We start from the raw sequence: 14,022 nt of genomic DNA on the forward strand, positions 1-14,022 counted from the left end.
AGGATCTTTTGCTCATTTCGAGTTTTTATTTTTATTTTTTATTTGGTCTGGATCTACGGGGTCACGGGACCAGATGTCTGTAGATGAACAGCTCTCCATAGACTACCAATTAGATATTGAAAGATAGTGTAAACAATAAGATGCCTACTTACATATTTTGTCGATATCTTCAACCTACCTAGCTCTTAGCTCTAAATGTTGGGCCCCAACGGAAAGAAAAAGAGGCAACTGATCTGCGGGTAAACAAGGTCAAGATGATAGGCCCGAGCTATTCCCATGTTACATAGTTACATGTTCGAATTTTCTCTTTGTCGAAAGAGTTTAGTGTGAAAGAGAAATAAATTAAATACAAAAGTACATAAAACATAAAAATCCCAAGACTCGACTAGTAGTCTAGTTAGTCAAGAGAAAGAGAGAAAGCAAAAACCGCCGAAAGCCCCTAGCTGCGTCATCTGCCCCCAAGTCCACATCTCCGAACTCTCCACCTCCTCTTCTTCTCTCTGTTATACTTCTTCCTCATTTCATCACTGTAATTGACTGGTAAGCTCCTAATCTCCACGACTTTTGTTTTCGCCTCCCCCTTCAGCTAGCCCGGACTAGCTAACCTTCACCCCCTCGAAGGAAGTTTTCTCCATCCGAAAAGAGACGACACATTTAGCTGGCCTTCTGAGCAAGCTAGACCACCAAGATGCCGATCAATCTACAACCGCGCATGGTCAAAAAGGGCCCCTTTACCGTAGAGGCGCCCGGATATGAACCTGTCCCCGGCGAGACCATTCCCCGTCGGCACCCTAAGGCTAAGAACGGTCTCATTACGCGCATTTCCGACGATGTCACCACCACTTACGAAAACTTTCGCCGATCCGCTCGCGTCTTTGGCAACGGCAAAGCTGTCGGCACTCGCAAGTTGATCAAGACCCATGTGGAGACCAAGAAGGTTAAGAAGATCGTGGATGGCGTCGAGAAGGAGGTGGACAAGGAGTGGACTTACTTTGAGATGAGCGGATATACCTACAAGACCTTCCTCGAGTATGAGAAGCAATGCCTTGAGCTTGGTAGCGGTTTCCGCAAGCTGGGACTCGACAGCAGCCACAGACTCCACCTCTACGGTGCGACGAGGTAAGACGCGGTGCGCTTCTCAACAGATTCGGATAAGGGGACTGACTTGTTGTTTTCTGAATAGCGCAAACTGGCTGGCCATGTCACACGGTTCGTTGACTTTTCTTTCTCGGGATGAAGGCAATTCTAACATATTACTCCAGCCGCTGCCTCTCAATCCATCACCATCGTGACCGCATACGATACCCTCGGCGAGGAGGGCCTGAAGCACTCTATGGTGCAGACTGGCAGCAACGCCATCTTCCTTGACCCCGGCCTGATGAAGTCGCTCCTCAACATCCTCCGAAGCGTACCATCCCTCAAGTATATTATCTATAACACCGACACCGAAATGGACCAGAAGCTCCTCGATCAGCTCCACAGCGAGTTCATCCACATCCAAGTACTGAGCATTGAGGACCTGCGCCGGCAGGGTGAGGAGAACCCCGTGGAGCCAGTTCCCCCCAAGCCCGAGGACCTGTGCTGCATCATGTACACCTCTGGCTCAACCGGCCCACCAAAGGGTGTGCCTTTGACTCACGCTAACGTGATTGCTGCCAGTAAGTGAAAAAAATGACTCGAAACTCGGAGTGATTTGAGCTAATTTCGCGCGTAGCCGCTGGTGTCAACGCCGTCATCGGTCCCTGCATCACCCACACCGACTCCCTCCTGACCTACCTTCCTCAATCCCACATCCTGGAGTTCATGTTTGAGAACATCTGCTTGTTCTGGGGTGGTACCATGGGTTACGGTAACCCCCGCACATTGTCCGATGCCTCCATGCGCAACTGCTTGGGCGATATCAAGGAATTCAAGCCTACCGTTCTGGTCGGTGTACCGGCCGTGTGGGAGTCCGTCAAGAAGGGTGTATTGAACAACCTGAACAAGACCAGCTTCGTGGTCAAGGGTATGTTCTGGGGTGCCTTGGCTGCCAAGAGCTTCCTGCTGAGCACTGGCATTCCCGGTTCCAACTTCGGCGCCTGGGCTTTGGACAGCATTGTCTTCAAAAAGCTGAAAGAGGCAACTGGAGGCCGACTCCGTGTTGTCATGAACGGTGGTGGCCCCATCTCCAAGGAAACCCAGAAGTTCCTGTCCATGGCTGTGGCCCCGATGATCAGCGGCTACGGTTTGACCGAGACCTCTGCCATGGGCGCTCTGAACGACCCCTTGGCTTGGAACCCCAACGCCCTGGGTGATATTCCGGCCTCAATTGAGATCAAGCTTGTTGACTTCGCCGAGGCTGGATACTTGACCACGAACAACCCCCCTCAGGGTGAGATCTTCATTCGTGGTGGCAGTGTCACATCAGGCTACTACGAAAACGAGGAGGAGACCAAGGCTGCGATCACCGAGGATGGCTGGTTCATGACCGGTGACATTGGCGAGTTCGACCGCAACGGCCACCTCAGCGTCATTGATCGCAAGAAGAATTTGGTTAAGACCCTGAACGGTGAATACATCGCTCTGGAGAAGCTCGAGTCTGTCTACCGCTCGTCTCCCGTGGTTGGCAACATCTGTGTGCATGCTGCCGAAGATCAAGACAAGCCTGTCGCCGTCATTGTCCCCGTCGAGGTGGCACTTAAGAAGATCGCCAGCGAGCACGGTATCGAGGGCGATACTCTGGGAACACTTGTTCACAACGATAAGCTCAACAAGATCGTTCTCCAGCAGCTGCAGGCCGCCGGCCGCGCAGGTGGCCTGAGGGGCATTGAGATCCTCAACGGAGTGGTTCTGTCCGATGAGGAGTGGACTCCGCAAAACGTAAGTACTCCTCGAGCTGTCTGGACCGTGAATGTTGCTAACAATACATTAATAGGGCTATATGACCGCTGCGCAGAAGCTCCAGCGCAAGAAGATCATCACTCACTTCGAGAAGGAGATTGCCAAGGCCTACGGCAAGAAATAAAAGAAGCACGTCGACTTGTTCCACTAGCATGAATTGTTCCCGTCCTCTATGTTTTTCTCTGATGTACTTGCCTGCGCTCTGAGACCCTCTATGTTTTCCATTCTTTTAGCTTCAATTACGTTTGCATTTCTTGCTCGTGGTTACGATATTGTTTGATTGAACGGCATGTCTGCTACATCTTGTCACCTGCCATGATGTAGACGAGATGGTAATGAATGTGGGCATGAGTGACTGTATCGCGATGAATTTTGTAATATATTCAATCCAATTGTCTATTCTTTCTCCGGCCAAGGCTTCTCAAATTACGTAGAATGGTCTTTTTGGGAGGTTGTATGCACAAGGGTATACTTACCTAGTGCCTCTCATCAAAGTACCCCGGTACCTCCCTGATCAGCCACAGTTACACTACCTCCTAGTATACCACAGGTACCCGAGTTGTACATGTACCTGGCAGAACATCAACGGCATACAAAGAGACTCGAACCCGTTGGACCAGTACAAGTCGAAGCACAATAACTCGATAGAGTTTGTTAGCCTCAGGTACCTAAAATCCCGTGACCTCATGTAGATATCTTCACGTGACAAATCCCTGACCGTCATTGCACATTCCTCAAGCCATATCACCTTCAAAACCAACCGCAATGTCTCTCTGGAGGTACGTCACACGGAAACAATTTACCAAAGAAATACGAAAATCCTCAGATCACGCGAACCAAAGAAAAAAAACAAGTCCAAAATCCAGACTAACAAGTCTCGATAGCTCCTACCGCGGCCTCACCCCCAAAACCCGGGCCCTGTTCGGCATCGGCGTCATGGCCTGGGCAGGTATCGGACTCTGGGCCACGCCGCAAGTAGAAAGCGCATTGGGCATGCAGCCTACGAAAGAGGAACAGGAAGCGCTGGATCGGAAGTTGGCGGTGCGCGTGTCGCGTGTTGGTGGGGAGGAAGAGACATCTGGTCGGGCATGAGAGCACGGATAATTCAGAATTCAGGAGTCAACGGTCATGGCGTCGGGATTGCCTTGTTGCTTGTTGCTTGTGTACTGTGTACTGTGTACTGTGATCTGGGCTGACTGCGATTCTTTCCCACGGGAATGCTGGGCTGGATGCTACTGGTCAGGGAGCGTCAGGGAGACAAGATGTGATAAGGAGTTTTCAGTACTGCAGGTTGTCGGGCTGTTATGGAAGGATTGTCATCATGGATCTGTTGATTCTACCCACACGATATTGCAGCAATTGGGATCAGGTAGTGGCTGCAAATTGTCTGCGGCTTGTCTGTCTAAACCCATTCTACCTACAACACCTACGCAACCATATCGTCCCCTCCCATCTACCCCAGCAGCGGGACTCCGGGATTCAGAAAGGGACCCGGTTTGTCGGAGAAGGACCGCTGGACTATGTACCTACATTGACAAGAGCGGTCATAGCGAACGCGCAGCAAAGTCGATTGTCTCGTCACCTAAACACCTCCTCAACAATCCACAAACAAGCAGTGGTCATGGCCCTCGAGTGGCTGACATCCGATCTAAATCTGCGAATCTTGTCCGTCGCACGTCCTTCATCGGAAAGAAGACAGGGAAGTGGCCTGAACAAACCGTCTTCCTCGCCATCTTGCAACCACGCCCCACGCCTGTCCGTGCGGCTGCAACAACCCCGGCTCCAACTGCCCTGTTCGCAGCGCAGGAAGTACGCTGCAGCAGTCAGCGGGCTTCTCTGGCTTTTTGTTTTTTTTTACCAATGGCTCGTTCGTGCTCTTGGTCTTGGTCTTTCCTGTGGGCTCGGAAGAATAGCTGCGGCTGAGAGGATGGATCGTTGCTTAGCCTGGTCTGGATTGTGACGAAGCTGGTTCTTGTATTGAGAGGCCAATGAGATGATGAGTTTAATTTCCGGCCTTTGTCTTTTCTCCGATTGGGGAAAGTGATGCGAGGGGCAGATTGTATAGTATTTTTTTTCCCTTCTATTTGAGATTTCAGATCTTGGGATATCCTGCTTTGCGGTTTGATCTTGGGATCGGACGTTTTGGGGATATCTGCAATTGAGGTGTCTACCTATGGTACATGTAGTAACTATAGCTTTCACTTTTTAGTCAAAATGGCTACATAACTATTCCACTTTCCTCGTCACATTGACTTTAGCAAATCCGGCGGCTCTGACACTGTCGTCTTGAAGTCCATTCATTATCCGACCCGGAGTCTAGTGGACCTCTTGTCCAATCTACCATGCTGTCCGGGGTCTCTTCGTTATGCCAGTCTCGATGGGAGTGGTGGCCCTCGTTGTACTAGCAACTTCCATAGGGTTCATTGGGTATTAGGTCACTGTAGCGTTTGAATGAGGCTACGCTACACCACGTAGACTGGTTCATCTATGCTCGAGTCTTGGTGTCTAAGGGATGGATTGCCACGTGTGTTTGTGAGCTGGTTGTTCAGGTGCTGACTTCCAAGGCTGTGCTTAGTTTCCAAGTATCTCTGCTTGTGTGGCATTGAGGGTCTTGGAATCAGGAGATAGATATAGGCTCGGGTGCATATTGTAGATCATGGAGACATGGGGTGACTACTTCTTGGATCGGTGTTTCTTTAGTTTGGTTATACCTGTGAGAGTTGGTTAGCCCTAAGTCAGGGCGAGGCGAACATACATCGAAACTAGACAACTCGAGGCAACGAGGATAATCATATCTATTCTAGGAGGCTCTACTATACTCGTTCATATATTTAAGATCTGATTTTCTTCTCATAATGAGGAACCTAATGTAGACTATCCGACTCAACAGATACCTGCCAATAGGTCATGGGAAAAGAGAGTATACTGTAAAGCCAAAACAGCTCATTGCGTGAACGATGCCAAACAGCCCAAAAGGAAGCCAGCAATAGAAAACCCCGTGTAGATTGTTCTTCTGCCCGACTTCCCTTTGTACAACGTGCAAAAGTACTGAGCGGCTCATGGAAACAAAACAACCAATGGCGATAGATTTTGACAATATTTGGAATTATTCCACTATACTTCGCATCAATTGAGATGTTCTTCCAATATTTCTTGCCCGATGTACTTCCCAGCATTACCTAGAATCAGGTAGCAGTACATGTAATAGGCACTTCACCTACTCCAACATGGACAGAAGGAAACGATGTTTCAATAGCTTGTCTTCCATGTAAACATATGCTTAACCTCTTGCCAGATGCAGACGGTCACCACCCCGGTCCCTAACAGGGATGTTAACCAACTGCCGAGATGCAGGAAGACCTAAAAAGAAGGATACGAGCATAAATTCCTTAACTTGCACATGATCGATTTCGCAAGTGGAAAAGAACTGGAGATTGGACTGCTACTTTATACCACCTTAAATTCCTCCACATGTAGATCGAATCAAGGTCACACCACTGTTTCATACTCCACAGATAATTTCTTTCTTTCGTACAGGGCTGAGCTGACATGCAAAGCATCACCTGCACATGTACCGTCGATCAGCATCTGCAGGGAACGAATAACGTACAAGCATTATGGGTCATGGTCCTATTACTCACTTGAAAGATATGATAATACACGATTACTGCTGCCTAGAACCATTTTGAAAAAAATCAGCAAATCCAGACCTAAGACTCTCGACAAACAGACTGATGCTCGACTCGCTGATTGGCTACTCTTCAATCTGCATCTTGCCGGATTCCCCGTGCAGTAGACCTTGCTTCGTTTGGTTTCAAGACATCGCGGAGCCTCCAGAGTGAAAAGTAATGAGCCAATACAATGTAGAGAAGGTCAGATGCTACAAGGTATTGTATGAAGGCAAAAATTGCGCCACACAATCCTAAGTTCTTAAACCAATCATCCCTTCTCTTTCTTTAACATAGTAGAGTCAATCATAATTCATCAGATCAAAAACAGAAGCAATCGTAATCCTTGCATTCCTCCAGATCTAATTGGATACATCTAAGGAGCATGTGGTTTCGTGGCGGCGAAAACAAGCAGACAAACAGATTGGCAGATACACCCCAGTAGGAAAAAGGTAAGGCGAAACTAAAACATAAACAAAAAGAATATGAATATGAAAAAAGCAAAGAGGCAAAAGCAAAGACAGGCATATCCACATTATGAACGGGACTGATGGGCCTGCAATCTATGGTGACTAGGACCAGGACTACAGCAAATAACGGTTCCTGGTGAGTAGAGCAAATCGGGGATTTTGAAGGGGAGGCGATGGACATGGGTGGATCGGAGAGGATTTGAATCTTGACAATATGGAGGGGAATGGTTTACCTTTGGTGTAGAGGTCAATAGGTAGTCTTTTATACTGTGTTAGGTGGGATTCAAGTGAAGTGGTGAGGTCTGAGATGAGCCCTAACTCCTGCCATAGAGAACAGAATACCTACTATAATCCAACAACCACTGAGACTACTCCGATCTACCGTAGTCAAGTCCAGATCTTAATTCTCCGATCGATCCCATTCGAGAGAAGAGATTTTGATCATTTGTCACAGTCTTTAACATTCTGTATGCTTTCTTTTTTTCCCACAGAGGTAGATATAGAAAATGGGAAGAGAGGCTCTCAAGTAATTGATCAATAGAATCACAATGAAATAAATCAAGGCCATATCCAACTAACAACCAAATCAAAACAATGAAGAAGAAGGGATAAAAAGACAAAACAGCGAAGATAAAATGGGCTCATCGTTTGTCCTCCCCCTCACGCCGTGCTGCACCAGTGCGTAAATCCGTTTCATAGGGTCGTTTCGAGCGATATCTTAAATAAGAGAAGAAATCATAAACCAGGGGGCAAAAGGAAAAGGAAATAGCTCAAGTGCATAGACTATGCGAACTTTGGATGGGATCGTAACGGCTATAGGTCGTCGAGTAAACGGGGTCATATCCACCATTACTAGCCTGCCGGTGTTGGTGGCTGGGAAGCCCTGCGTAGCTCGTATCTTGATAAGGGTCTGATTTGAGATAAGTGTCGTTCTTGATCGTATCCATGGGATCCATGGTATCGATCATGGAGTACTCGAATCCAGATGAAGATGAGGAGGAGATGAGAGGACTATCGCTTAGTGGCGAATGGTCCGTCACGGTCATTTTTCGGTGATCGACTCGCCCGTAGGAAAGAGTGCTTCGATGAGGCGCATCGTACATGAGCATGTTTTCACGGCTGGTTGGGCCGAGGCCGTGGGGGATAACGCCGCAGTTGCTGTCGCCGCCGGCGCCATCAGGGCCCATGCTGCCTGTGCTGCCGCGCCGTCCGTCCTTGTAGTGGCCGGGTGAACGACCGCGGACCACTAAGGGGTGAGAGTGCCGACGGGCGATCTGGACCCACTGCGTTTCACCTGGAACCGAGCTAGCGATTTCAGCGTGAAGCTCGACGACCAGATTGTAATATTGTTGTTGGGCGCGGCGCTTGCCGTTGTTGGCGGTCGCTTTTTGGAACTGGATGCGCTCGAAGACGTGTGAGGTTGGGGGCTGGCAGGGTTGAGGGGTCCCTGCGAAAGAAGGATTGTAGTCCATAGATTGGGAGCCGAGGGGGAAGCCGGAGATATTTCCGTTGACGGTGGAGGTGGTTGTGAAGGAAGGTGGAGGGCAGGGCTGGAGAATGACACGACCGGGCTTGCGTTCAGACTGTTTGTCTCTCTTGGGGGTGTGTTGAACGAGTTCCCGGGTTTCGTTGTACTGGCCATTTACAATAGCTGAAATCGCCATTGAAAATGCACGGATCGGCTCGATGGTTTGGTCAGGGTAACGAATGTATAGAGGAGCACTGGGTGGCCAAGGGTGAAGATTAAATCCACAGGTCACGGCGAAGTAATTTCGTCGATAGCAAGTCCATTTTCCTTCGGCTGGGAAAGGACCTCGACCCATCTTTGCCTGGATTTCGGGTTTCACCGTCTGATACTGGCCACCAAACTCCGCAACCACCGTTTGAAGAACAGTCGTGTCGTCGAAAGGCGGAGCCTCTACCGGTGGCTGTGAGCGTTGTGAGGAGTCCGCTATTGGTTGCTGATACATGTTGTTCTGGGATCGATCCATCCCGCTATCTAAAGCGCGAGGGGTGCTCGAATACCCATGGCTGCGGGAGATATCGTTCATGCTCCCCAATGGCAGGCCCATGTTGGGCAATCCGCGTTGTAAAGCATATGAACCATATGCATTATTGCGGCCCATGAGTGCTGGAATGGAGTTCAAGGCATGGGCTGAACCTTGCATGTTGCTGGGCATGCCAGTTGGCGGTTGACTAGACGGTTTGAATGGATCAGTATGTCCACCTTGAACCCAATGCATGATAAAAACGAAGCTTACAGCGCTGGCATCCGTTGATAGTCTGTCATTCTTTCGAAAGGATGCTGAAGCCGAGTCAAATGAGGGTAGAGAGGACCAGATGTGGGCGAAAAGGAGTCTTCACAAGACCACATTGATCAGTGACAGTCTCTCAAGGACGTAGAAGTATAAAGAGGAGAGCTTACCAGGACAAGAGTCTGGTGGAGTCATGGCAAGAGCACTCGGACCGGAATATCTAAAGGAATGAAACACTCAGTAATGGCGCACAACCACGAAAGATCCACGTGCGATCGCCTGGAATTAAAACAACGCAGAAGATATCAGATGAGTCCGGGCGCAGCACGGAAACCATGATGCGTAGGATGACAATCGAAACGGGCGCAAAAGAGGCAAGGACCTCAAGGCCCGGCACGGGCTCAGATAAAAAGGACAAAACATCGGAAGAAAGACATGCAGGCAGCAGATCGGTATGGAAGGTACCGAAACAGGCTGGACTGAAGTTCAAGCTGCCCGGACCCGGAGGAAGCGCAGCGACAAGGGGTCAAGAGAGGCTGACCTGGAGAGCAAGGGCAAGTCCGGATTGAAAGAGTAGAAACGACTTACTGTAAGTCCTGCATCACAGGCTGCGGTGCGTGGTACCTCACGCCGTTGGTGTCAGGCATGGAGGCGAGACCTCCGACTCGCTGGCTGTTGTCGTCTTCGTCTGCAAACCCTGTCACATGAGATATGTATTCTCCCTCCGAAGTAACGGGATCAGTCAATGAGAATGCTTCTGAGAGGAGTGCTGGAGGATTCATGATTAGCAGAGAGGGAGTATATATGGAAAGATAAAAAATAAATGGTAGACAGATAAAAAAATAAATAAAAAAAGGACAAAAGAAGAATAAAGTGGAAGCAACCGCATGATGAAGAAGACAGGGAAGAGAAAAGAGAAAAGCTTACAGGGATTCATCCTGAGTGTGCTGATGCCAGGTGCCTCGAGGACCCTGAAGTTTGGTTAATTGAGGTAACACCGGCGCGACGCCAAAGTCGTCAACTGGTTGAGAGCGCTGGGTGGCAAGAAGGATGTCTAGAACAGCAGAGTTAGGTAACCAGGCCAGACAGGTGCATGGTTTTCCCTCACAGTACCCAATTGATACCTCTCTAGCGCCTGGATCACCTAGAGGTGATGTGCCGGAGGCTATGACACAGGTTGAACTTGGGATGCAACAGGAGAGTATCTTGACAAGAGGGCCAACGGAGACAGTAGACAACAATATTCCGACGAGAACAGGTTTAGAGAGGGATGCACGTGGTTTGGAGTGAATGGTGAAGTAGACGAACTGTGGATGATAGAAAAGGAGTGGGGAATAACAGGAGGTTTGAAGGTTATAAAGAGGGTGAAGGGGAATGAACCCTTAACAAGATGGGTATCTTCTGTGGGTAAGGCGTTGACAGTAGACGTCCGGTAGTCAAAGCCAGTGCGTCACCGATAGACATGACTTCCTAATTAGGAACCCTCGTTGACTTCATACAAATTAGGAAAAGAACTGAAATAGATCGGGCTAGAATGTAAGTATTCATGTCTAGCAGAACAAGAGATCTAAGAGAGAGAGTAGATAGAGGAAGAAGAGTAGAAGAATAAAATAACACAGCTAAAGCAAAAGAAAAAAGGAATAAACAAGAATATCAAATATCTATAAATATGAACCAGAAGGGGAAAGGAAAAACCCAGACTGATGTAATCTGGTGTGACGGAGTGAACAAATAAAACCTTCAAGCTTGCCCCGGCATTAAGTTAAGTAAGTTAAGTACACATGTAACCCTAAGGCAGGGAGAAGTACCGAAGCCATAGATCTTTATTCTTTTCTGACAGGATATAGAGGACTTCTACTATGTGCAATTGACGGAATATGGACCATACTCTGTTCCTTATTTAGTCGACATCTATCTATATAATTCTGAATCAAATCCCCCGGTACCAAGGTTAGCTTGAATCTATTCTCTGGATCGTTGCCTACTCTGGTACATCGTTATATCTACGGACACAACCCTAGTGAAGTTTCCAGAAGATCCACTAGTCATAAGAAAGACAAGTGGCGGCCATGGCCACGAGCAACTGCCAGGGACACCGAAGTATGTATTCGGCAAGGCTATGATACTGGGAGGACTTTGCATAGGGGTCCAACCATGACCGGAGAAGAGATTCCCGCATACTCATTTCCGCGCATGAAGCGTTGGGAAAAGAAAACAGTAGGGAATTTCCATTTGAAATATGTATTTGGAGTGATTTCTTGGCCCCCCTGTCCCAGTCTCGAAAAAGTTTAGGTGCGTGGCTCCATAGTAAAGTAGCATCAAATCACCGGCTCCGACGCCAGACGGTTTGGTTGATTAAGGAGCATGGCATTGGCCGGAACACCCCGTGGTGCACGCTGGGAGCACCCGACGTCGGCTGCACGGACCGTGATGCTACAGTTCTCAGGATGAAAGTGAGGTATGAAGTGAGGTATACGGTCTACTTCCTCCATACATGACTGTGTTTTCCATTACAGAGATTTCGGGTAAAATCAGATGTTCCAGCGCGAATACCCGGACAGACGGGTTGCTGCAGTAGAGCAAAATATGTAAGACGAAAGTAGAATGGAGGGAGAAGATGATCGACCCCTATACCCGTGCAGACCCGTGCAGACCCTAGCCCCATGACAGAGGTGGACCGTGGTGATGTATCAGGCTCTGGGGATCCGCAGGCCAATGACAAAATTAATAAAATCAAAAGAAACGCGCCAATCATGGGAAATGAACGGGCAGGGAAAAGATACCCTAGACCAGATTTCGTAATGCCTCATCGTCAGGCCTGTCGGAGTTGTCCCATATTCAGTTTGCCAGTGAATACCTCCAGGAGGCTCGAGGCACGACCAGTGAAATGCTTGCACAAAGCAAAGCAGAAGTATCATGCGACCAAAGTATCTATATTCAGACATGTTGCGGTGTCCATGTTGGCCGTTTTCTCACCGACAAACACAGGGAGCAATCAAAGCAGCGCAGTGAAGATGGTGCATTCCCCCAGTCCACCCCCACCGCAAAAGGAAACCGGAGCAACTAGGCTAACTCGGCACTTGGAAAATGTAATGCTGTTCTGACAGTAGAAGGCCCCCACCAGAAAGGTTAGAAGCTAAAATATAGCACGGCCAAGGAAAAGGTTATGCGATGATGTTGCGGTCCGTACCCGGGAGCCTTTTCCAGAAATTAGCGGGACTGGATCCACTTTTCCGCTAGTTACAGAGGAAATATCAAGGGGATAGTCCCAGAGATTCCAAGATCCTGGCCCCCAATGGATCCGTCCTGATTGTGTCGACAGAACTGCATGAGGGGCTGGGAGATCGGCCATCCTGCAGAAGGCTAGTCGGGCGGAATGTCAAGGCGTAGTGGAAAAGCACCCGCAAGCTCATGATTGGCTGGATATACCATTGAGTCGATTTCCTCAGTGCCCAGGTGGTAATAATGGAGGCTATGTTGTGCAGCTAGTTGTCCCCACCAGGCCACACACGGTGACCGTGCTTGTACCAGAACCGGTATTAGGTGCAGGGTTGCTTAGCCATATTAGGTTAGGAGGTTCGTGATCGACGAGACTAACTTCGAATCACACAGTTCATACATGAAGTAGTCGAAGGGTCGAGGGTAGAGGGATGACATTAGCTCATTGGCTTTTGACTCTCGGGGGGAACCCCTTCCCGGGGGATCACGGGGTTGGCACGTGCAGGCGGTGAAAACCGGGGGTTGAGCGTTGATGTATTCAGTGAGAAGTAGAAGGAAATGTAAGTGAGTAACTATTTGAGTATATCTTCGAGGTTTAACTTATTAGAACATATAACTAGCTAAGACTAGAAAGTAATAGTCGAATCCCTTCTCAATTCAAATCATTTCAAATCATGTCCACGGGTCCCATACTGGACTAATGCACGCTAAAGACACTACGGTCGATCCACTCAGTTACCCGCAAACTCAGACGGGAGGTCCACAGGTCACTTCCGATATATCATCCACCCTGGTAATACTACAACGGTGTATACAGAAGAAACGACTGCTCAGAAAATGTCCGAGTACACCAAGCACTGCAGGTACCTGGAAGCCAATGCCAATAATGATTAGACTTTCTTAAAATGCATGAACCCACCATATTAACCAAGGCGTTGTATCGACATGGATGAGCCCCAAAACCCTAGAAGCCGGGAAACTTTACTCTCGAGGTTGCAACTGTCTCAGCCAATCTGTTGGGGGCGTTTTTGAAGGACCCTGGCTCAGCTGTCTCAGGCACGTGCCATCACCCAAATCTGTTCTAGTGATGGTTGATATCTTGACCCTAAAATACATCTCGCTCGTGCATCAATTATTTGCGGCAGATCAATGGGATAAAAAAGGGTGTGGCCAATGACACACCTTTCTTCCAAGGTTTACTGGTTACATTCGGGTGTTCGGCCATTGGACAGGGGACGGAAAGCTACGCACTCGGCCTTCGAGCGCTAGGCAACGGTGAAGCTTGAGCACAAAATCCCGGAGTCGGAACTGTTGACTTCCCCGTGTTCTATGCCAATTCAGAAATATTGAGGAAAACAACACAAAGCCTAAAGGGCAAATCAGATAGCTCATTGGCCAGTGGCAACCCAACCCAGGCGCAGATCCAGAGCAGCAACCTTGGAAGGCCGGGGGTGTTATTCTAGACTGTTGTCCCCTGGTCTCTCTCGCCACAGCCCTATATGCTTGTTGATCCAGGATCACGAATGCGAC

At 48.8% G+C, this 14,022-nt stretch overlaps 3 protein-coding genes across 3 annotated transcripts; 2 read left to right on the forward strand and 1 right to left on the reverse strand.

Annotated features, from left to right (window-relative positions):
• Positions 1–712: 712 nt before the first annotated feature.
• Positions 713–3,004, forward strand: faa4 (long-chain fatty acid-CoA ligase FAA1; the record flags this gene model as incomplete). The annotated part of the gene is made up of 5 exons (XM_056663410.1): positions 713–1,119; positions 1,184–1,209; positions 1,263–1,658; positions 1,715–2,859; positions 2,915–3,004. The coding sequence occupies 5 exons, from the start codon at positions 713–715 to the stop codon at positions 3,002–3,004; spliced, it is 2,064 nt and encodes a 687-aa protein (XP_056525523.1).
• A 641-nt stretch (positions 3,005–3,645) lies between these two features.
• Positions 3,646–3,972, forward strand: N7515_002667 (uncharacterized protein; the record flags this gene model as incomplete). The annotated part of the gene is made up of 2 exons (XM_056663411.1): positions 3,646–3,659; positions 3,765–3,972. The coding sequence occupies 2 exons, from the start codon at positions 3,646–3,648 to the stop codon at positions 3,970–3,972; spliced, it is 222 nt and encodes a 73-aa protein (XP_056525524.1).
• Positions 3,973–7,788: 3,816 nt separating this feature from the next.
• On the reverse strand, positions 7,789–10,055 carry N7515_002668 (uncharacterized protein; the record flags this gene model as incomplete). The annotated part of the gene is made up of 2 exons (XM_056663412.1): positions 7,789–9,214; positions 9,862–10,055. 2 exons carry the CDS (start codon positions 10,053–10,055, stop codon positions 7,789–7,791), a joined length of 1,620 nt encoding a protein of 539 aa, XP_056525525.1.
• Between the last annotated feature and the right edge of the window lie 3,967 nt (positions 10,056–14,022).

This window comes from Penicillium bovifimosum, assembly GCF_028826915.1.
Source record: "Penicillium bovifimosum strain IBT 22155 chromosome Unknown utg000002l_segment0_segment0, whole genome shotgun sequence".
In the NCBI taxonomy this organism is placed as follows: Eukaryota; Fungi; Ascomycota; class Eurotiomycetes; order Eurotiales; family Aspergillaceae; genus Penicillium; species Penicillium bovifimosum.